The sequence below is a fragment of the Salvelinus alpinus genome, chromosome 3, assembly GCF_045679555.1.
Source record: "Salvelinus alpinus chromosome 3, SLU_Salpinus.1, whole genome shotgun sequence".
NCBI lineage: Eukaryota > Metazoa > Chordata > Actinopteri > Salmoniformes > Salmonidae > Salvelinus > Salvelinus alpinus.
The window spans coordinates 83,491,387-83,514,302 of NC_092088.1; the positions used below are offsets into that span (position 1 = coordinate 83,491,387).

Sequence of the window (22,916 nt, forward strand, 5' to 3'; positions counted from 1 at the left end):
GAAGAGATAAAGACAATGGTTAGAAAGGTAAATCAAACATGGACATGTATGCATAGCAGGCCAAGAGCCTACTCTAGTCATCCGTATTGAAGACCGACTGGATGAGAGAGAGAGGACTGATCATAGTGACTGGTACATCATAGAGGTGTGTTATAGACATACAGCAGCCTAACTTCCTGCTCTAGATCATGGTGACTGCTACCTCATTACTTGCTGAAACAGTAATCACCTATTGATTGCATAGTTATTACACTTTGATTTCTTTTGAGACTAATTTGAATCCCCACCTCAGAGCATTTGAACCCCCACCTCAGAGCATTTGAACCCCCACCTCAGAGCATTTGAACCCCCACCTCAGAGCATTTGAACCCCCACCTCAGAGCATTTGAACCCCCACCTCAGAGTATTTCCCTTTGTAGTTCCCCAGGCTCTTCTCCACCCTGTGTAGCCGATGGATCAGCTGTTCTCTAGACAGGGCAGACAGGACCTCAGGGCTACCATATGACTCCTCTGCCTCACTCTCAATGTCTGACGGAGGGTCGTAGGCTGGGGACGGAGGGTCGTAGGCTGGGGTGGGAGGGGTGGCAGAGGGGGAGGCCAGGGCCTCATTCTCCCCCAGTGTGGTGAGGGAGTTGAGAGAGGGGCTGCGGTTCAAGGCCTCTTTAGACGGGGAACGGAAGAGGCCCTCGGCCCGGCTGGCACCGCGGAGGAGGAGAGACTCCACAGAGGGGACACGGGGCTTCTGGGTAAACGACTGGGACTCCTCTCTCTGTGTGGGGAAGGACAGGACAGTGTATTACTGACACGACAGTGGAGTGTATTACTGACACGACAGTGGAGTGTATTACTGACACGACAGTGGAGTGTATTACTGACACGACAGTGGAGTGTATTACTGACACGACAGTGGAGTGTATTACTGACACGACAGTGGAGTGTATTACTGACACGACAGTGGAGTGTATTACTGACACGACAGTGGAGTGTATTACTGACACGACAGTGGAGTGTATTACTGACAGGACAGTGGAGTGTATTACTGACAGGACAGTGGAGTGTATTACTGACAGGACAGTGGAGTGTATTACTGACAGGACAGTGGAGTGTATTACTTCATTCATTTCCATGACAGTCAACTACACTGAACTGCATGTAAATGTACATAGCCTTTGCTAGAGACATGGGATAAGCGTGAGGGTTAAAGAACAAAGCCACTCCTTCTGTTAAACGATCTACATCCAGATGTCTATCAGAATGCATCTTCCATTACCTCTGCAGATGATTCACTCTCATAGCATCTTAACCTTCATTCTTAGTTGCTTTACCTGTTCTGAAATCAGGACATAACAGCCACATTTAAAGGAGAAGGTAAAAAGGTTGAACAAGCTAGAGGAAGGTGTTAGGAGGATGGGTATGAACTTACCTGAGGAGAAGCCCTCCCATCTCCATTGATGCTTCCTCTGGGGGATCCTGTGGTGCCTCTCTATGGCAGGAGAGAAAGAGGTTAGAACAAACGTAGCCAGGGGTTAGCCAGGGGTGTCTCTGAAATGGCACTCTATAACATAGATAGTGAACTACTTGGACCAGGCCCAAGCAGCCTATTCCAGCAGCCTTTTGAATATGGACCCTGTTGAAAGAGTAGTGCACTATATAGGGGCCATGTAGAACAGGGAATAAAAATGGGTGCCATGTCAGACGCAGCCCTGGTACCTGGACCTGTTAGTCTTCCATATGTCCCACACCCAGCCAGCACTGTACTGCTACGCCCTGATGACTCTGTATAGGGTCAAGCAATATTAGCAGAGCCATCTAATATACATGGCTCTGAAGATCAGTATTGCTAGGACAGGAGCAATGCAGGGTACTGTAGTTGGGTACCCTCATGCAAACCTGGAGAAAACAGCGGGGTTAAACTACAACATAGAAGGCATCTCTCTACTGTAGTTGACGCGTATAGTAACAGAACAGAGACGGGTTCAAATAGAACTACAAGTGGTAGCCATTACAAACTACAAGTGGTAGCCATTACAAACTACAATTGGTAGCAATTTTTCTGCTCAGCAGCCATAACAAACAAACAGTTAAACCCAATTAGGAGCCAGCAGCTGAAGACGAAGGTCAAAGGCTTGGCATTGCTGTACATGTGTGTCACTGCAGCAGGATGCTGTTGTAGGCTAGCTGGAGCATAGTATTGACATGTCCTAGTCAAGTATTGTGACCGTTGGCTAGATGGTTCAGACCATTTGTTAACTGGTTAACACTTTCCTCCTCCTGTTCACTCTCCTCCTTCCTATTAGTCTCTTGGAAACAGACATATTGCATAGTCAGGTGTGTGAGATTACTTTTATCTGAGCATGTCTCATATTGATCATACTAGAAAATAAGTTTTATATTTATTTTAAGGGTCAAATTACAGTGTCTATGAAAGCAAGAAAATGAAATAGTCTACTTTAGATAACGCTTCATAGAATGACCTGAAAATATTGAATCACTACACAGCAGCAATCCCAGTTCACAAAGTGGTAACCTGTATATGAGAGGAAGCTTTTTGTGACACAGATGAAAGGACACACTTCACAATGTGTTTGGTCTGCTGTAAGGCTACAAAGCTGGGTCTGCTTTGACTACAATAAACAGTCATTTGCCTTTGGGCCAGAGTTCAGGCCTAGTGTGTTTTATAGGTCAAACCACTGATGCCTCACAGGCACACAAAGAAGAGTGGTGGAACACAGGCTAGCCCTGAATCAGTTATGTATGGCCTAACGTCCTGCTGTACTGGTGTCATTCTACAACACATCCCCATTGCCACACCATCTACAACCACACCCAGTCATTCCACAATCCTGTCTAGGACCCTGTCTAGGTTAGGCCTTGTGTGCTAGACAAGGCACAGTTCGATGCAGGAAGTGAGCTGTGGATCATTCTAGGAAGATGTTCCCTTCACTCAGCCCTCTTTTCCAGGTCTGACAGGACATGTGAAGGCAGTAATGGAGGAGACTAGGTGGAGCTGTTGCTTAGCCTACAACTAACCGATTGTCTCAGATCGAAGAAGGGACGTAAACAAGGGCAAGATAACATCTTCCTGGAATGAAACAGACAGAATCACTATGGTAAATAGTACTGGCACTCTGGATGTGAAGACGGAAGGACGCAGTCTCGCACAGTCTGTCACGGTGTGTAAGCGACAGCTACCAACCGTTCGTCCAGTTTGCTCCCTACTACTTCCCCATCAATAATGGAAGATCTGAGGGGGCTGGATAGGTAAAAGCAGGGTAGTGGAGGAGCAGGATGTTGTATCTGTAGTGGTATAAGCAGGGTAGTGGAGGAGCAGGATGTTGTATCTGTAGTGGTATAAGCAGGGTAGTGGTGGAGCAGGATGTGGTCTCTGCAGTGATATAAGCAGGGTAGAGGTGGAGCAGGATGTGGTCTCTGTAGTGATATAAGCAGGGTAGAGGTGGAGCAGGATGTTGTCTAAGCAGGGTAGAGGTGGAGCAGGTTGTGGTCTCTGTAGTGGTATAAGCAGGGTAGAGGTGGAGCAGGATGTAGTGTCTGTAGTGGTATAAGCAGAGTAGTGGAGGAGCAGGATGTGGTATCTGTAGTGGTATAAGCAGGGTAGTGGTGGAGCAGGATGTGGTGTCTGTAGTGGTATAAGCAGGGTAGTGATGGAGCAGGATGTGGTGTCTGTAGTGGTATAAGCAGGGTAGAGGTGGAGCAGGATGTGGTGTCTGTAGTGGTATAAGCAGGATGTAGTGTCTGTAGTGGTATAAGCAGGGTAGTGGTGGAGCAGGATGTGGTGTCTGTAGTGGTATAAGCAGGGTAGTGGTGGAGCAGGATGTGGTGTCTGTAGTGGTATAAGCAGGGTAGTGGTGGAGCAAGATGTGTTGTCTGTAGTGGTATAAGCAGGGTAGTGGTGGAGTAGGATGTGGTGTCTGTAGTGGTATAAGCAGGGTAGTGGTGGAGCAGGATGTGGTGTCTGTAGTGGTATAAGCAGGGTAGTGGAGGAGCAGGATGTGGTATCTGTAGTGGTATAAGCAGGGTAGTGGAGGATCAGGATGTGGTGTCTGTAGTGGTATAAGCAGGGTAGTGGAGGAGCAGGATGTGGTGTCTGTAGTGGTATAAGCAGGGTAGTGGAGGAGCAGGATGTGGTATCTGTAGTGGTATAAGCAGGGTAGTGGAGGATCAGGATGTGGTGTCTGTTGTGTTATAAGCAGGGTAGTCATGGAGCCGGATGTGGTGTCTGTAGTGGTATAAGCAGGGTAGAGGTGGAGCAGGATGTGGTGTCTGTAGTGGTATAAGCAGGATGTGGTGTCTGTAGTGGTATAAGCAGGGTAGTGGTGGAGCAGGATGTGGTGTCTGTAGTGGTATAAGCAGGGTAGTGGTGGAGCAGGATGTGGTGTCTGTAGTGGTATAAGCAGGGTAGTGGTGGAGCAGGATGTGGTGTCTGTAGTGGTATAAGCAGGGTAGTGGTGGAGCAAGATGTGCTGTCTGTAGTGGTATAAGCAGGGTAGTGGTGGAGCAGGATGTGGTGTCTGTAGTGGTATAAGCAGGGTAGTGGAGGAGCAGGATGTGGTATCTGTAGTGGTATAAGCAGGGTAGTGGAGGATCAGGATGTGGTGTCTGTTGTGGTATAAGCAGGGTAGAGGTGGAGCAGGATGTGGTGTCTGTAGTGGTATAAGCAGGGTAGTGGTGGAGCAAGATGTGTTGTCTGTAGTGGTATAAGCAGGGTAGTGGTGGAACAGGATGTGGTGTCTGTAGTGGTATAAGCAGGGTAGTGGAGGAGCAGGATGTGGTATCTGTAGTGGTATAAGCAGGGTAGTGGTGGAGCAGGATGTGGTGTCTGTAGTGGTATAAGCAGGGTAGTGGTGGAGCAGGATGTGGTGTCTGTAGTGGTATAAGCAGGGTAGTGGTGGAGCAGGATGTGGTGTCTGTAGTGGTATAAGCAGGGTAGTGGTGGAGCAAGATGTGGTGTCTGTAGTGGTATAAGCAGGGTAGTGGTGGAGCAAGATGTGGTGTCTGTAGTGGTATAAGCAGGGTAGTGGTGGAGCAAGATGTGGTGTCTGTAGTGGTATAAGCAGGGTAGTGGTGGAGCAGGATGTTCTCTAAGCAGGGTAGTGGTGGAGCAGGATGTTGTCTAAGCAGGGTAGTGGTGGAGCAGGGTGTGGTGTCTGTAGTGGTATAAGCAGGGTAGTGGTGGAGCAAGATGTGGTGTCTGTAGTGGTATAAGCAGGGTAGTGGTGGAGCAGGATGTGGTGTCTGTAGTGGTATAAGCAGGGTAGAGGTGGAGCAGGATGTGGTGTCTGTAGTGGTATAAGCAGGATGTGGTGTCTGTAGTGGTATAAGCAGGGTAGTGGTGGAGCAGGATGTGGTGTCTGTAGTGGTATAAGCAGGGTAGTGGAGGTGCAGGATGTGGTATCTGTAGTGGTATAAGCAGGGTAGTGGTGGAGCAGGATGTGGTGTCTGTAGTGGTATAAGCAGGGTAGTGGTGGAGCAGGATGTGGTGTCTGTGGTAGTACACAGTCTCACAGGCCAGAGCGAATAAGTAAGGGCTATCTCTAGCAGAATACTACGAGTACTGGTCTGGTGGTACTGTGTCAACAGCTAACTATCCAGCCTGGCTTGGCTTCCAAACCCCAGGTGATGGAATGTCAAGGACGTCTGCAGTGTCTGCAGTCAAACACAATAAGAAACGTGGTTAATAGGATGGCTGCTAGCCTAGAGGGCTCCAAAAGGGCCAACATGGACAGGTTAGTATGCCAGTATTGTGTTACACTGAACAGCTCTTTGCAGTGTGAGAAACAAATACATTTATAAAAAAGGTACATTTACCATTTACTTTCAGTTAAGTTTTTTTTTTTTTTCAACATACGGTCACAAACAGGTTACATTTATGGGCTAATATTAGGAAATAATTCCTACTTAACATTGCTCAAAGCAGCAACACATCTGAGTCAGTACATTTATTTAAACAATTCGCCTATAATTTGCAATATCTGTTGATTGTACTCTACACTTATAGTCAGGTGATGTTTGATGAAAGATGACATGGTTCAATGGTGACAGTAGTGTAGGCCACATGTTCATTCTAAAGCAGTGTGATGACAACCTAGAGAAGGATTAGGCCTATCTCTAAACGCAGATCATGTGCAAATCCTCCAGATAGACCGAGGCTCGCCAGTACAACCTGCTCTGTTTTTCAAAAGCAATCTAGCCTGTAGCCTAGTCTAGTTACCAGGGTGGGGTCAATCTAGCCTGTAGCCTAGTCTAGTTACCAGGGTGGGGTCAATCTAGCCTGTAGCCTAGTTTAGTTACCAGGGTGGGGTCAATCTAGCCTGTAGCCTAGTCTAGTTACCAGGGTGGGGTCAATCTAGCCTGTAGCCTAGTCTAGTTACCAGGGTGGGGTCAATCTAGCCTGTAGCCTAGTCTAGTTACCAGGGTGGGGTCAATCTAGCCTGTAGCCTAGTCTAGTTACCAGGGTGGGGTCAATCTAGCCTGTAGCCTAGTCTAGTTACCAGGGTGGGGTCAATCTAGCCTGTAGCCTAGTCTAGTTACCAGGGTGGGGTCAATCTAGCCTGTAGCCTAGTCTAGTTACCAGGGTGGGGTCAATCTAGCCTGTAGCCTAGTCTAGTTACCAGGGTGGGGTCAAACTAGCCTCTCTGGACAGACCTAAAAATAGCTGTGCAGCGAAGCTCCCCATCCAAACTGACAGAGCTTGAGAGGATCTGCAGAGAAGAATGGGAGAAACTCCCCAAATACAGGTGTGCCAAGCTTGTAGTCATACTCAAGAAGACTTGAGGCTGTAACCGCTGCCAAAGGTGCTTCAACAATGTACTGAATAAATGGTCTGAATACTTATGTAAACGTGATGAGGTAAAAAAAAAAAATTTAAAATATATTTGCAATAATTTCCAAAAACCTGTTTTAATTTGTCATTATGGGATATTGTGTGTAGTTTGATGAGGGAAAAAAACAATTTAATACATTTTATAATAAGGCTGTAACATAACAAAATATGTAAAAGTCAAGGGGTCTGAATACTTTCCAAATGCACTGTACAGCAGGCCAGACATCACCTCTACCCTCTAACCAGGAGCGAGGGAAGAAAAATGAGGGGGGCAGGAGGAGGAAGAGTAAAGGTTGGGGGAGGGCAGGGGGTGAACTGAGCTCACCGCACTGGCTACCTGAGAGACCTGAGATTGAGGCGCTTTGGGGGGTGGTTTTGATTGGTCCAGAGCAAAGATAGTACACTCAGAGAGAACAGCAGGTTGGGCTATCATCCCGGCCAGCACCTGACCCCAGGTCAGATTGTGAACGGACCACAGGTGAGAGGAGGGTGGGAGAGGGGAGACAGAGCGATGAGAAAAACAACACACTTCTTTCTTCGTCGAATGTCAATGACTTATGTGTAATGGAACTGAGAGTCATGATTAAGGGCAAGGACTAGTAGCAACTAACAAGCTAACATTACTGTACTAGTTAAGTCTCTCAGTCAATTAATTATGTAAAGATGCCCTGGCTGGCACAGACAACAACAATTGATTTGATTATATTTATGTAAAACAAGAACTATTGTTTTAGTGTTTCTAACATGACACTAGCAAGTATAGATTAGTTTAATTAGCCTACTAATATAAACATCAATGATGTCGCTCTTGCTGCTGGTGATTTTCTGATCCACCTCTACGCAGACGACACTATTCTGTATACTTCTGGCCCTTCTTTGGACACTGTTAACTAACCTCCAGACGAGCTTCAATGCCATACAACTCTCCTTCCATGGCCTCCAACTGCTCTTAAATGCTAGTAAAACTAAATGCATGCTCTTCAACCGATCGCTGCCTGCACCTGCCCGCCCGTCCAGCATCACTACTCTGGATGGTTCTGACTTAGAATATGTGGACAACTACAAATACCTAGGTGTCTGGTTAGACTGTAAACTCTCCTTCCAGACTCACATTAAGCATCTCCAATCCAAAATTAAATCTAGAATCGGCTTCATATTTCGCAAAACAAAGCATCCTTCACTCATGCTGCCAAACATACCCTCGTAAAACTGACTCTCCTGCCGATCCTTGACTTCGGCGATGTCATTTACAAAATAGCCTCCAACACGCTACTCAGCAAATTGGATGCAGTCAATCACAGTGCCATCTGTCTTGTCACCAAAGCCCCATATACTACCCACCACTGCGACCTGTATGCTCTCGTTGGCTGGCCCTCGCTTCATATTTGTCGCCAAACCCATTGGCTCCTGGTCATCTATAAGTCTTTGCTAGGTAAAGCACAGCCTTATCTCAACTCACTGGTCACCATAACAGCACCCACCCATTGCACGCGCTCCAGCAGGTATATTTCACTGGTCACCCCCAAAGCCAATTCCTCTTTGGCTGCCTTTCCTTACAGTTCTCTGCTGCCAATGACTGGAACGAATAGCAAAAATCACTGAAGCTGGAGACCCATATCTCCCTCACTAACTTTAAGCACCAGCTGTCAGAGCAGCTCTCAGATCACTGCACCTCTACATAGCCCATCCAACTTGGACCCCAGTATCTCTACTTGCACATTCATCTTCTGCACATCTTTCACTCCAGTGTTTAATTGCTAAATTGTAATTATTTCGCCACTATGGCCTATTTACTGCCTTACCTCACCTCAATTGCACACACTGTAGATATACTGTTTTCTCTATTGTGTTATTGCCTGTATGTTCGTTTATTCCATGTGTAACTCTGTGTTGTTGTTTGTGTCGCACTGCTTTGCTTTATCTTGGCCAGGTCGCTGTTGTAAATGAGAACTTGTTCTCAACAAGCCTACCTGGTTAAATAAAGGTTAAATAAATAAATAAAACGTGAGACTTTAGTTCTGACCTGCTCAGACTATCGATTATAAGCAGTAACTAGTTAGACATTCGTTTCGTTTTACAGAATAGTACAATTAGTAGGGAGATACTAGCTAGACATGAGTGCGGTTATACATGTTGTGTTTAAACGAAAACAATAAGATAGTAAACAAGCCTAGACTTGGGTTCTAGTTATCTAGCTAACTTCGCAAATCAAAATACTTTCTTCTGCGCTAACTTTAGCTAGCATGCTAACGCTGTAGCTCGACCAGCTGAGCCTGACAACTAGCTAGCGTTAGCTGAACCAACCTGCTGGGCCTGTTGCGGTGACTGCGCATTCCTTTGCACCGATTGCTCCTCGTTTATCTTTTGCTTTAGTTTCATAAACATATTTTCACCCAGATTATGTACTTCCAAGCGAAATGTATTGTTTTAAAATGTAATTCCTGCATCCAGCATTCTTACTGGTCCCTAGTCTTTCATCTCTAGCAGGTCACTAGTGCGCATGTGTAGCCGACGTGGAGCAAAATTACAGATATATTAATTATTATTTGAATTGTTAATATTGTAAATGTATCACTTAATAATCTCCAAAGTACGCTTTGGTAATATGTACATTGTTACGTCATGCCGTTAAAGCAAATTTTATTGAATTGATAGAACAACGTGCCAGATATTTCACCGGATGTATAAATGTGAAGCATCCTGTTGGCTTTCCACTCGCTACCAAATTTGGTGATGAAAGGAAACCCAGGGTTTCGACCAGCTTCAGTGGGAGAAGCTGGAGCTAGATTGATTTTGGCCAACATTCTGCAAATTTTCTCATCGATAAGACATTTGATCTCCGTACAGTTTTTTGTTTACAAAAATAGAATCTACAAAAAATAGAATGGACTGTGTTTTGTACACTTTACCCTTTGCCAAAGTTTAAATAAATTGCGTTCTTTCGGACTTTACAGAGAAGGCGTTACCTAACATATGCAAATAAATCCTAGAATCCGCCAATAGGATCTCACTATTTGTGCTTGGTTCTGCCCCTACCTTGCCTATTCTGCCCGCTATGATTAATTTGCTCACATTGGAAACGAAAGGCTCTGGTCTATCTTGAGTTAGTTACAGTTGTTGCTGCTTTTGTTACAGTATTGACTTGCCTAGTTAAATGAAGGTCAAGAAGGTAGAGACAAAACAGCAGTCTCAAAGTCAACAGTGAAGAGGCGACTCTGGGATGCTGCTCTTCTAAAGCAGAGTTCCTCTGTCCAGTGTCTGTGTTCTTTTGCCCATCTTAATCTTTTATTTTTATTGGCCAGACTGAGATATGTCTTTTCTACCAGTTGAGGACTTGTAGGGTGTCTGTTTCTCAAACTAGACACGCTAATGTACTTGTCCTCTTGCTCAGTTGTGCACCAGAGCCTCCCAGGGAGTAGTACACAGCATTGTATGAGATCTTCAGTTTTTTGGCAATTTCTCACATGGCATAGCCATCATTTCTCAGAACAAGAATAGACTGACGAGTTTCAGAAGAAAGTGCTTTGTTTCTGGCCATTTCGAGCCTGTAATCGAACCCACAAATGCTGATGCTCCAGATACTCAACTAGTCGAAAGAAGGCCAATTTTATTACTTTAATCAGAACAACAGTTTTCAGCTGTCCTAAAATAATTGCAAAGGATTTTCTAATGATCAATTAGCCTTTTAAAATTATAAACTTGGATTAGCTAACATAACGTGCCATTGGAACACAGGAGTGATGGTTGCTGATAATGGGCTTCTGTACGCCTATGTAGATATTCCGTTTAGAAAGCAACAATAATCATTTACAACATTAACAATGTCTACACTGTATTTCTGATCAATTTGATGTTGTTTTAATGGACAAAACATTTGCTTTTCTTTAAAAAACAAGGACATTTCTAAGTGACCCCACACTTTTGAACGGTAGTGCATTTCCAGTTTGTGACTGTGATATGGGGGTTGGAGACATGTATATTTTGAAATGATCATTGTTTGTAAACATTTTTCTTTGTAACACTACCATGTTGCACTGAGCCTTGCTGTTGGAAAACCACATCAGTGTCCAACTTTCGGGTGTCACAGATGCACCTCCCTGACTTCACTCCTCAACTTTTGTCTGTACATTTTTATTTGATACAAAAAAAAATTGTCGGTTGCTTTGAATACCATTCAAACGAGCCCAATATTAAGCTATGGCAAGCACAGTGGGACAAATTATGCACATTATGGGTTTGAGGGTGTTCGGCACTTCTTAGTTCAAACAAACAACTAGCAACGTTTAAAATGTCCAAACTATTTTTTTGTGAGCTAACAAATTTGACTCTAGCAATTCTGATTTCAGTTTGATAGATACTGTTAAAATGTAAGGAACTTCCAGTGTGTATCTTTGGTGTGAAGATGCAGTGTAGGTTATGAACAGAAGGCACTATAAACCACTAGATCGATTATGGGTTGACAACTACAGTAACATGTCCATGTACCCTCGCAGAATTTTAGGTAAGGGGTTGTAACAAATGTTACAATTTAACCCCATTAAAAAATCCGAGCCTAATCTGAGTCTTGTGAGAAAATACAACAATAATTATTGTCATCAACTATATCCCAATCAAAATATCTCTTCTTACTGATAAAAGTAGCCTGAAGATGATTAGATACATGGGGAATGTTACACAGGTCAATAATATCAAAATAAGAAAGGCGGCAAGTATATTTAAAATACAGGCTGAACTTTTTGTTTAGAGACGCTAACCAAGCGTTAGCACATTGAATAACACCTTTGTAAGTGGTTTCTAACTTGAGTTAATTTGTTGTTACAGCTTGCCTTGTGTTACTTTGTTGCTTTAAATACATGGTAGTGCAGACATGCGTTAATCATTCCATGCTATTAGATAGACTCCCCAATATCTCTAGGCTATATTCCAAATTTTAAACACACATTAGACCTATGTCTTGAAACTATACAAAGAGACACAATTGTGTGATTTGGGTTATTAGTCAACTTCTGCTCCTTCTTTCCTCTCCTGTATCCATACACTGATAACGCTCTCCTAACGTTGTGGTATAATTTAACCCACAGTAATATAACTAGACTTGTAGACGCTGTAAACCACCAAGAAGATTGAATCTCAATCAGAAAATGAGCTTGTTCCTGATCTCTATCTAAGATGGGGTGGCATAAAATTGTATAGCCATATTTATTGCCTGGCAAAGTTTAGATGGCCTCGAATATCCCAAGCTAAGAGAGGGCGCCCTGCACAAACTAAAAACATCTGTATAATACAAATGGCTCTAAATAGTTGTCCCCTATACAATAAATCATAATATATAAAAAGATCAACATGTGGTGTAGAATGGTTAGTGAATAGCCCTACATTAAACTTTTCTTATATATATTTTTTTACATAAACGACTCTTATGCAATCAACTCTTTAATTAACAAGGAGATTCAACCAATGAGCTCCACCGTTTTCACTGACCCATTTAACACTTTCTAAAGATACCTTCGTGTAAAACCAAAAAAGTATAATGTCGAAGGAACACTATATTCCCTTTATTTGAGTAGACGGTCGTGTAAATGTGTTATCGGCTGTGCGCATCGTAGAAAGACATCTGACTTTATGGAGGGTCCACATAGATTCCACATACAGTGCCTTGCAAAAGTTTTCATCCCCCTTGGTGTTTTTCCTATTTTGTTGCATTACAAACGGTAATTTAAACTGATTTATATTCGGATTTAATGTAATGGACATACACAAAATAGTCCAAATTGGTGAAATTAAAAAAATAACTTGTTTAAAATAAATAAAAAGCGGAAAAGTCGTGCGTGCACATGTATTCCCCCCTTTGCTATGAAGCCCATAAATAAGATCTGGTGCAACGAATTACCTTCAGAAGTCACATTAGTTAAATTAGTTAGATTGCGCACAGGTGGACTTTTATTTAAGTGTCACATGATCTCAGTATATATACACCTGTTCTGAAAAGCCCCAGAGTCTGCAATAAAGTTGTGGAGAAGTACAGATCAGGGTTGGGTTATCAAAAATATCCAAAACTTTGAACATCCCACAGAGCACCATTATAAAAAAATGGAAAGAATATGGCACCACAACAAACCTGCCAAGAGAGGGCCACCCACCAAAACTCACGGACCAGGCAAGGAGGGCATTAATCAGAGAGACAACAAAGAGACTAAAGATAACCCTGAAGGAGCTGCAAAGCTCCACAGCGGAGATTGGAGTATCTGTCCATAGGACCACTTTAAGCCGTGCACTCCACAGAGCTGGGCTTTACGGAAGAGTGGCCAGAAAAAAGCCATTGTTTAAAGAAAAAAATAAGCAAACACGTTAGGTGTTTGCCAAAATGCATGTGGGAGACTCCCCAAACATATGGAAGGTACTCTGGTCAGATGAGACTAAAATTAAGCTTTTTGGCCATCAAGGAAAACGCTATGTCTGGTGCAAACCCAACATCTCAAACCCAACACCTCCTCACCCCGAGAACACCATCCCCACAGTGAAGCATGGTGGTGGCAGCATCATGCTGTGGGGATGTTTTTAATCGGCAGGGACTGGAAAACTGGTCAGAATTGAAGAAATTATGGATTCTGCTAAATACAGGGGAATTCTTGAGGGAAACCTGTTTCAGTCTTCTAAAGATTTGCGACTGGGACGGAGGTTCACCTTCCAGTAGGACAATGACCCTAAGCATACTGCTAAAGCAACACTCAAGTGATTTAAGGGGAAACATTTAAATGTCTTGAAATGGCCTAGTCTATCCCTGCATTCTAAAATAACATGTCAGCGTTCAATTTGTAAATGATTGATGAAGTCTACAGTGTAACTAACCTGTAACCATCAACGGAGAATGTGAGCATTGGTGAAATTTGTAAACCTCGTTTACCCACTCCTGTTGTATGATTACTTGATTGTATGATGTAGCTACGGGATATCTGGAGGCTGCGTTGGGTCTGCATACAGTATGAGTGTGTGAACAAAGGAGTTTGTTTGTTTGCATGGTCACTGGTCAGGCATGCAAATGACAGTGAAAATCCCAAGTTATCAAGTCAATTATGCTACTGGGTCTAATTACTTGATAATGGTATAATCTTAACCCATCTTGTTACAAGCCTATAGGCCATGATACCTGTCCATGCAGGACAGTATGGCCCATGATACCTGTCCATGCAGGACAGTATGGCCCATGATACCTGTCCATGCAGGACAGTATGGCCCATGATACCTGTCCATGCAGGACAGTATGGCCCATGATACCTGTCCATGCAGGACAGTATGGCCCATGATACCTGTCCATGCAGGACAGTATGGCCCATGATACCTGTCCATGCAGGACAGTATGGCCCATGATACCTGTCCATGCAGGACAGTATGGCCCATGATACCTGTCCATGCAGGACAGTATGGCCCATGATACCTGTCCATGCAGGACAGTATGGCCCATGATACCTGTCCATGCAGGACAGTATGGCCCATGATACCTGTCCATGCAGGACAGTATGGCCCATGATACCTGTCCATGCAGGACAGTATGGCCCATGATACCTGTCCATGCAGGACAGTATGGCCCATGATTCCTGTCCATGCAGGACACTATGTCTTCATCTTGCCTGGTTAAAATATCATGAGCAAACAACTGTCAGCCCTCCTCTCTTCGCACACACACACACACACATCAGCCCACCTCTGTTCCACCTGAACACATCTGAAAACACTGGGAACTCTACTGTATGAATGTTGTTGACCCTGTCTCCTCTACGTTTATGTTCTCTTTATGTTCTCTTCAGAGCACACCATGTAGTCTACCAATTCCTGTTTACTGTCCTGTATTGTAGTCTACCATGACCTGTTTACTGTCCTGTATTGTAGTCTACCATTACCTGTTTACTGTCCTGTATTGTAACCTACCATTACCTGTTTACTGTTCTGTATTGTAGTCTACCATGACCTGTTTACTGTCCTGTATTGTAACCTACCATTACCTGTTTACTGTTCTGTGTTGTAGTCTACCATGTTTTTGAATGGTATCAATAAAACCTAATATCTCATTATAATGCTACAGTAGTACTGTACTGTTGAGGGGAGCTCGCAGGAAGCATTTTTCTGTACCGTTTACACCTGCTGTATCCTGTGCATGTGTTGCTGTAAGGGCTGCTGTGCAACAAATAAAATGAACAGCCTGCAGTTGAACTCACCTTTCTTGTACTTAACATACTTACTATGACTGTGAGATGTGGTTGTCATACCTAGGCAGTTAAAGATTCATGTACTAACTGTAAAATGCTTTGAATTAGAGTGTCTGCTAAATAACTGAATTGTAATGTAAGTGCTGTTTACTGCAAGGAGTTGGCTAGAGGAGGATATTGGTATTGATATTGATATTGGACATTACAGTCTTGTTGAAACACATGTAGACTAACTATAATGTTGTCTCTCCACAGTTGGATTTTGAGACATGCTCATCCTCCGTCGGGTGTACACATCAAATTACATGTCATTTCACTACAGAATAGTAAGAATGGCTGCCCAGGTGATATCTTTGGCCAGACTCCCAGAACCTGTGCCAATGAGATGGTCTCCAGGGGTAATATTCTTCTGTCCTACTACTACAACGCATGCATGAGCACACACACACCCTACACACTCCCCTGACATCCATTAGTGTTTGTTCAGCATGGTACTGCTGTTTCTGTTTTGTGTTGTTGTGACAGGTTCCGTCTCTCCTTTGGCTGCTTTTATTTTATTGTGAAAAAATATCCATCTCTCCGTTGTGCTGTTGTTATTTTATTGTGACAGGTTCCATCTCTCCGTTGTGCTGTTGTTATTTTATTGTGACAGGTTCCATCTCTCCGTTGTGCTGTTGTTATTTTATTGTGACAGGTTCCATCTCTCCTTTGTGCTGTTGTTATTTTATTGTGACAGGTTCCTCCGTTGTGCTGTTGTTATTTTATTGTGACAGGTTCCATCTCTCCTTTGTGCTGTTATTTTATTGTGACAGGTTCCATCTCTCCTTTGTGTTGTTATTTTATTGTGACAGGTTCCATCTCTCCGTTGTGTTGTTATTTTATTGTGACAGGTTCCATATCTCCTTTGTGTTGTTATTTTATTGTGACAGGTTCCATCTCTCCTTTGTGTTGTTATTTTATTGTGACAGGTTCCATCTCTCCGTTGTGCTGTTGTTATTTTATTGTGACAGGTTCCATCTCTCCTTTGTGCTGTTATTTTATTGTGACAGGTTCCATCTCTCCTTTGTGCTGTTATTTTATTGTGACAGGTTCCATCTCTCCTTTGTGCTGTTGTTATTTTATTGTGACAGGTTCCATCTCTCCTTTGTGCTGTTATTTTATTGTGACAGGTTCCATCTCTCCGTTGTGTTGTTATTTTATTGTGACAGGTTCCATCTCTCCTTTGTGTTGTTATTTTATTGTGACAGGTTCCATCTCTCCGTTGTGCTGTTATTTTATTGTGACAGGTTCCATCTCTCCGTTGTGTTGTTATTTTATTGTGACAGGTTCCATCTCTCCGTTGTGCTGTTGTTATTTTATTGTGACAGGTTCCATCTCTCCGTTGTGTTGTTATTTTATTGTGACAGGTTCCATCTCTCCTTTGTGCTGTTATTTTATTGTGACAGGTTCCATCTCTCCGTTGTGTTGTTATTTTATTGTGACAGGTTCCATCTCTCCTTTGTGCTGTTATTTTATTGTGACAGGTTCCATCTCTCCGTTGTGTTGTTATTTTATTGTGACAGGTTCCATATCTCCTTTGTGTTGTTATTTTATTGTGACAGGTTCCATCTCTCCTTTGTGCTGTTGTTGTTTTATTTCCTCACCTACATCAGTCAGCAGCTACGCAGGTACTGTCTGAAAGTATTCCTCAGCATGGCAGCAAACCAAAACAACTAAAAGTTGGGTTACCATGAAATAAATAACTTGAGTGACAGTCATAGAGTTAGTGGATTCCCTGTTAGCTGATGCCTAGTCTTCCTGGAGTCAAACTGTAAAGCTCTCCTCAAAGTTGGCTATAAAAGGCCATTGTTACTGGTGTCCTCCTCCCCGCTAACAGGGAACGTAGTCAGGTAGTGATGCTTATGACACACACACACACAGACAGAGGAGGTAAAAGTCCTATAGTCCCGACCCATCCACTTTCACTCTGCTGAATGACTCAGGGCATGCAGTCTCTTCCACAGCCGCTGTGTGTCGGGGGTGAACCTGGCAAAGTGCCGAAAGGCAAATGGGGGTCTCCATCATACTGGCATTACCCACCCATCGCTCTTCTCGTCCTCGTCCTCAACCCCAGGCTCTCTCTCTTTCACACACTCCTGTAGCATTACCCAGCCATCTCTCTTCCTATCCTCCTCTCCTCCACCCGCGGCCCACGCACACCTAGCCCAGGCACGAAGCCCTAGACGAGTTGTGAGAGGCATTAGAGGGTGAAATGTAAATTATAGTTGTGATATTTTCTTTCCACTGGGGTCTCTCCCTCTCTGCCACTCCCATCTCTCTCCCTCTCTGTTACTCCCTGTATCTTTCCATCTTTGCCCCACACCTTCTCTCTACCTCTCCCTCCCTCTCACAACAGTGCTGAGCCTGTCAATAATTCTGCCCAGAATCCTATTTGTGTGTCTGCAGCATTTTGGTCTATTTCCACTGGGACAGAGATTCAGGGGACATAGCCATCTTTCTCACCCCACCCTTCTCCCCCCCCCTCCATATAAAAAGTGAGTTTTCATAACACTTCTATAGATCAGCAACTAACAGTGAGTCTATTTTCAGACAGTGGAAACACTGAGTCAGCCTTTAATCACATTGAAGGAAGATAAAACAGTGAAGAGAAAAGAAAGTAAAGAGTTTAGTGCTGAGAGATGAGGCTGTAGATTATTCACATCCTCCTCTTCTAGACCACAGAGGGGTTGCAGTTGCATCACCTACCAACCACTCTAGGTGCCATTTTGGAAGACCAGAGTCAGTCAGGTGGAAGACCTACAATCGTCCACATGGCTGGCTGCATTTTACTAACACCAGAAATATCATTATTTTCCAACAAAAACATTATTTCATTTTTTAAGGACCCAGAAAACGGAGGCAGGGAGAACCTATTCAACTAAGTAAATATATTTTGAAAATGTTGATAACTATACACCGTGAGCTCCAAAAGTATTAGGACAGTGAAATTGTTGTTGTTTTGGCTCTGTACTCCAGCACTTTGAAATAATACAGTGTTAAAGTGCAGACTGTCAGATTTCATTTGAGGGTATTTTCATCCATATCAGGTGAACCGTTTAGAAATTACAGCGCTTTTTGTACATAGTCCTCCCATTTTAGTGGACCAAAAGTATTGGGACAAATTCACTTGTGTATTAAAGTAGTCAAACGTTGAATATTTGGTCCCATATTCCTAGCACACAATGATTACATGACACTTGTCTCCCAACTTGTTGGATGCATTTGCTGTTTGTTTTGATTGTGTTTCAGAGTATTTTGTGCTCAATAGAAAGACATGGTAAATAATGTATTGCGTCAATTTGTAGTCATTTTTTTATTGTAAATAAACTAGAATATGTTTCTAAAAACGTATACATTCATGTGGGTGCTACCACGATTACGAATAGTCCTGAATGAATCGTGAATAATGATGAGTGGAAAGTTACAGACACAAAGATCATACGCCCAAGACATGCTAACCTCTCACTATTACAAATTAATCTTTTATTTTTATTTAACCTTTATTTAACTAGGCAAGTCAGTCAAGAACAAATTCTTATTTACAATGATGGCCTAGGAACAGTGGGTTAACTGCCTTGTTCAGGGGCAGAACAACTGATTTTGACCTTGCCAGCTCAGGGATTCGATCCACCAACCTTTCGGTTACTGGCCCAATGCTCTAACCACTAGGCTAAAACAAAAACTAGAAAACACAAATTAAAGGTAATTATGATGCAACTATGATGGTGATACGATATGGATTACAATTATGAATATTAAGGCTATACATACTACAAGTTTTACACATAGACACTCAAAACATGCAAATTGGCAGAGTTATTATTTATTTGGACATCACACATTATAGTCTTACTCTTATACAGACATCATACACACTCTCATGATATCATATCCAATATCATACACATCAACCTACTCAGATTTGTTACACACATAATTTGTCTCACTTTTCTAACATCTGTGGCATTGGCTCACAGGCAAACAGGCAAGGGAATACAAAAAATATTGCTAGAACCTATTTCTTGAATCCTAAATATCAGACATTTGAAAGCTCTAGTTTTGACCATCATAATACCTCTGATGGCAGTAACTTTACAAGCACTAATTATGGTCAATTTAGACTGAGAATAGTATCTAGTTATGGTAAGGGCTGAAATAAGTATAGCTAGTTATAATTGTATCGGTTTGGCAGATTATGAAAAAAGAAGATCAGTCTTTACATAGCTAAAAGAAAAGGAATTTAACATATACTGTTTACAGGAAACTCACTCTACATCCTTAGATGAAGTTGCGTGGAAAAAGGAATGGGGTGGTGAAATAATTTTCTGTCATGGACAAGGGAACTCAAAGGGTGTGATGATATTAATTAACAAAAATTTAGATCTGAATGTGCAAATAATCAGGAATGATTCGCAAGGAAAGTGGATCCTTTTGAATATGAAAGTGGACAAAAAAAGAGATTTGGCTCATTAATCTACATGGTCCAAATCAGGAGGAGCCACACTTCTTCGAAAACATTTATACCAATTTATTGAACTTACAGGCAACAAATTATCCAATCATTATGGTAGGAGACTATAACACAGTGTTAAGTACCTCAATGGACCGTAAAGGTAATCACTCTACAAACTATCATCACCGTGCCCTTAAGAAAATCACTAATATTATGGACACATTAGAAATAGTGGATATTTGGAGACTAAAAAACCCCAACCTAGTGAGATATACATGGAGGAGACTTAAATAAGCTAGTCGTCTTGACTACTTTCTTGTCTCTTCTCTCTTGCATCAAAGGTTATAAAAGTTTTAATAGGAGACAGAATGCGATCGGATCATCATCTAATTGGCATTCACATAACTCTTATAGATTTTCCACATGGACGGGGATATTGGAAATTTAATCAAAGTTTACTCGAGGACAACTTATTTTTAAATAAGACAAAAGAATGTATAACTGAATTTTTCCAGTATAATATAGGTTCAGCAAATCCCCTTATTGTTTGGGATACCTTTAAATGTACCTTCAGGGGTCATTCAATTCAACATTCATCAATAATAAAAAAGCTGTTTCTGGCTAAAGAAACAAGACTAACAAGGGAAATCCATGAACTAATAGTACAGGTATATAGCAATAAAAACGATACTACAGAGATACAAAATAAGTCAGAGGAAAAACAAAAATAACTTGAGGAACTTATTCAAGAACGATTTAATGTAATCTATTACAAAAATAAAGCAAACTGGATGGAACATGAAGAAAATGTCACGTTCTGACCATAGTTCTTGTGTGTTTTGCTTGTTTTAGTGTTGGTCAGGACGTGAGCTGGGTGGGCATTCTATGTTGTGTGTCTAGTTTGTCTGTTTCTATGTTTGGCCTAATATGGTTCTCAATCAGAGGCAGGTGTTTTGTGTTGTCTCTGATTGGGAATCATATATAGGTGGCTTGTTTTGTGTTGGGATTTGTGGGTGGTTGTTTCCTGTCTCTGTGTTTTCTCTGCACCAGCTAGGACTGTATCGGTTTGCCACATTTTTGTTATTTTGTAATTGTTAAGTGTTCACTGTTTATCATTATTAAATATGTTGAGCACCAACTACGCTGCGTCTTGGTCCGATCCCTGCTACACCTCGTCTTCAGACGAAGAGGAGGAAGGCTGCCGTTACAGAAAAATGCACAAGATTCTTCTGAATCTCCAATACAGGAACGCTAACAAAAAGAATTTGCAGAAAATCGTTACTGAAGACGTCTATGATTCTCCGGTGTCACGTTCTGACCATAGTTCTTGTGTGTTTTACTTGTTTTAGTGTTGGTCAGGACGTGAGCTGGGTGGGCATTCTATGTTGTGTGTCTAGTTTGTCTGTTTCTATGTTTGGCCTAATATGGTTCTCAATCAGAGGCAGGTGTTTTGTGTTGTCTCTGATTGGGAATCATATTTAGGTGGCTTGTTTTGTGTTGGGGTTTGTGGGTGGTTGTCTTCTGTCTTTGTGTTCTGCACCAGATAGGACTGTCTCGGTTTTCACGTTTGTTATTTTGTATTTTGTATAGTGTTCACGTTATCGTCTTTTTGTTTAATAAACATGTTGAACACTAGCCACGCTGCATTTTGGTCCTCTCCTTCACCAACGGAAGAAAACCGTTACAGAACCACCCACCAATCTCGGACCAAGCAGCGTGGTAACGGGAAGCAGCGGCAGCAGCAGCAGCAGCGGTACCAGGAGGAATGGACTTGGGAAGATGTGTTGGACGGAAAGGGTTGCTACACATGGGAGGAGACCCTGGCTGGTAGGGATCGCCTTCCATGGGAACAGGTGGAGGCAGCTAGGAGAGCGGAAGCAGCTGCGAAGGGGAACCGGTGTTATGGGGGAACACGGCTGGCCAGGAAGCCCGAGAGGAGACCCCAAACATTTTCTTGGGGGGGGGGGGCTAAAGGGGAGTGTGGCGAAGTCAGGTAGGAGACCTGCGCCCACTTCCTGTGCTTACCGTGGAGAGCGAGAGTACGGGCAGACGCCGTGTTATGGGGAAGAGCGCACGGTGTCTCCTGTACGGGTGCATAGCCCGGTGCGGTACATCCCAGCTCCACGTATCGGCCGGGCTAGATTGAGCATTGAGCTAGGTGCCATGAAGCCGGCTCAACGCATCTGGTCTCCAGTGCGTCTCCTCGGGCGGGTGTACATGGCACCAGCCTTACGCATGGTGTCCCCGGTTCGCCAGCACAGCCCAGTGCGTGTTATTCCACCTCCCCGCACTGGTCGGGCTACGGGGAGCATTCAACCAGGTAAGGTTGGGCAGGCTCGGTGCTCAAGGGAGCCAGTACGCCTTCACGATCCGGTATATCCGGTGCCACCTCCTCGCTCCAGTCCAGTACCACCAGTGCCAACACCACGCACCAGGCTTCCTGTGCGTCTCCAGAACTCTGTTCCTCCTCCACGCACTCTCCCTGTGGTGCGTGTCTCCAGCCCGGTACCACCAGTTCCGGCACCACGCATCAAGCCTATTGTGTGTATCCAGAGCCCTGTACGCACTGTTGTTTCTCCCCGCACTAGCCTTGAGGTGCGTGGCTACAGCCCGGTACCACCAGTTCCGGCACCAGGCCTATAGTGTGCTTTGAGAATCCAGTGTGCCCTGTTCCTGCTCCCCGCACTAGCCTAGTGGTGCGTGTCTCCAGTCCGGTACCACCAGTTCCGGCACCACGCACCAGGCCTACTGTGCGCCTCAGCAGGTCAGAGTCGGCTGTCTGCCCAGCGCCATCTGAGCTGCCCGCCTGCCCAGCGCCATCTGAGCTGCCCGCCTGCCCAGCGCCATCTGAGCTGCCCGCCTGCCCAGCGCCGTCTGCGCTGCCCGTCTGCCCAGCGCCGTCTGAGCTGCCCGTCTGCCCAGCGCCATCTGAGCTGCCCGTCTGCCCAGCGCCGTCTGAGCTGCCCGTCTGCCCAGCGCCGTCTGAGCTGACTGCCTACCCAGCGCCGTCTGAGCTGCCTGCCTGCCCAGCGCCATCTGAGCTGCCCGCCTGCCCAGCGCCGTCTGAGCCGCCCGTCTGTCCCGAGCCGTCAGAGCCGCCCGTCTGTCCCGAGCCGTCAGAGCCGCCCGTCTGTCCCGAGCCATTAGAGCCGTCCGTCAGTCAGGAGCCGCTAGAGCCGTCCATCAGTCAGGAGCCGCCAGAGCCGCCCGCCAGTCAGGAGCCGTCAGGAGCCGCCAGAGCCGCCCGCCAGTCAGGAGCTGCTAGAGCCGCCCGCCAGTCAGGAGCTGCTAGAGCCGCCCGCCAGTCAGGAGCTGCTAGAGCCGCCCGCCAGTCAGGAGCTGATAGAGCCGCCCGCCAGTCAGGAGCTGCCGGAGCCGC

The 22,916-nt window shown here is 44.2% G+C and overlaps 1 protein-coding gene across 1 annotated transcript in view; it reads right to left on the reverse strand.

Moving 5' to 3' along the window:
• Nucleotides 1-9,330, reverse strand: part of LOC139571459 (golgin subfamily A member 4-like) — a 53,387-nt gene extending 44,057 nt beyond the window's left edge. Inside the window, exons 1-3 of the mRNA XM_071394349.1 lie at nucleotides 9,146-9,330; nucleotides 1,424-1,483; nucleotides 398-769 (exon numbers count right to left, since the gene is read on the reverse strand). Coding sequence (XP_071250450.1) covers nucleotides 398-769; nucleotides 1,424-1,483; nucleotides 9,146-9,226 — 513 coding nt within the window. The 5' untranslated portion in view covers nucleotides 9,227-9,330. The remainder of the gene's footprint in view (nucleotides 1-397; nucleotides 770-1,423; nucleotides 1,484-9,145) is intronic.
• Between the last annotated feature and the right edge of the window lie 13,586 nt (nucleotides 9,331-22,916).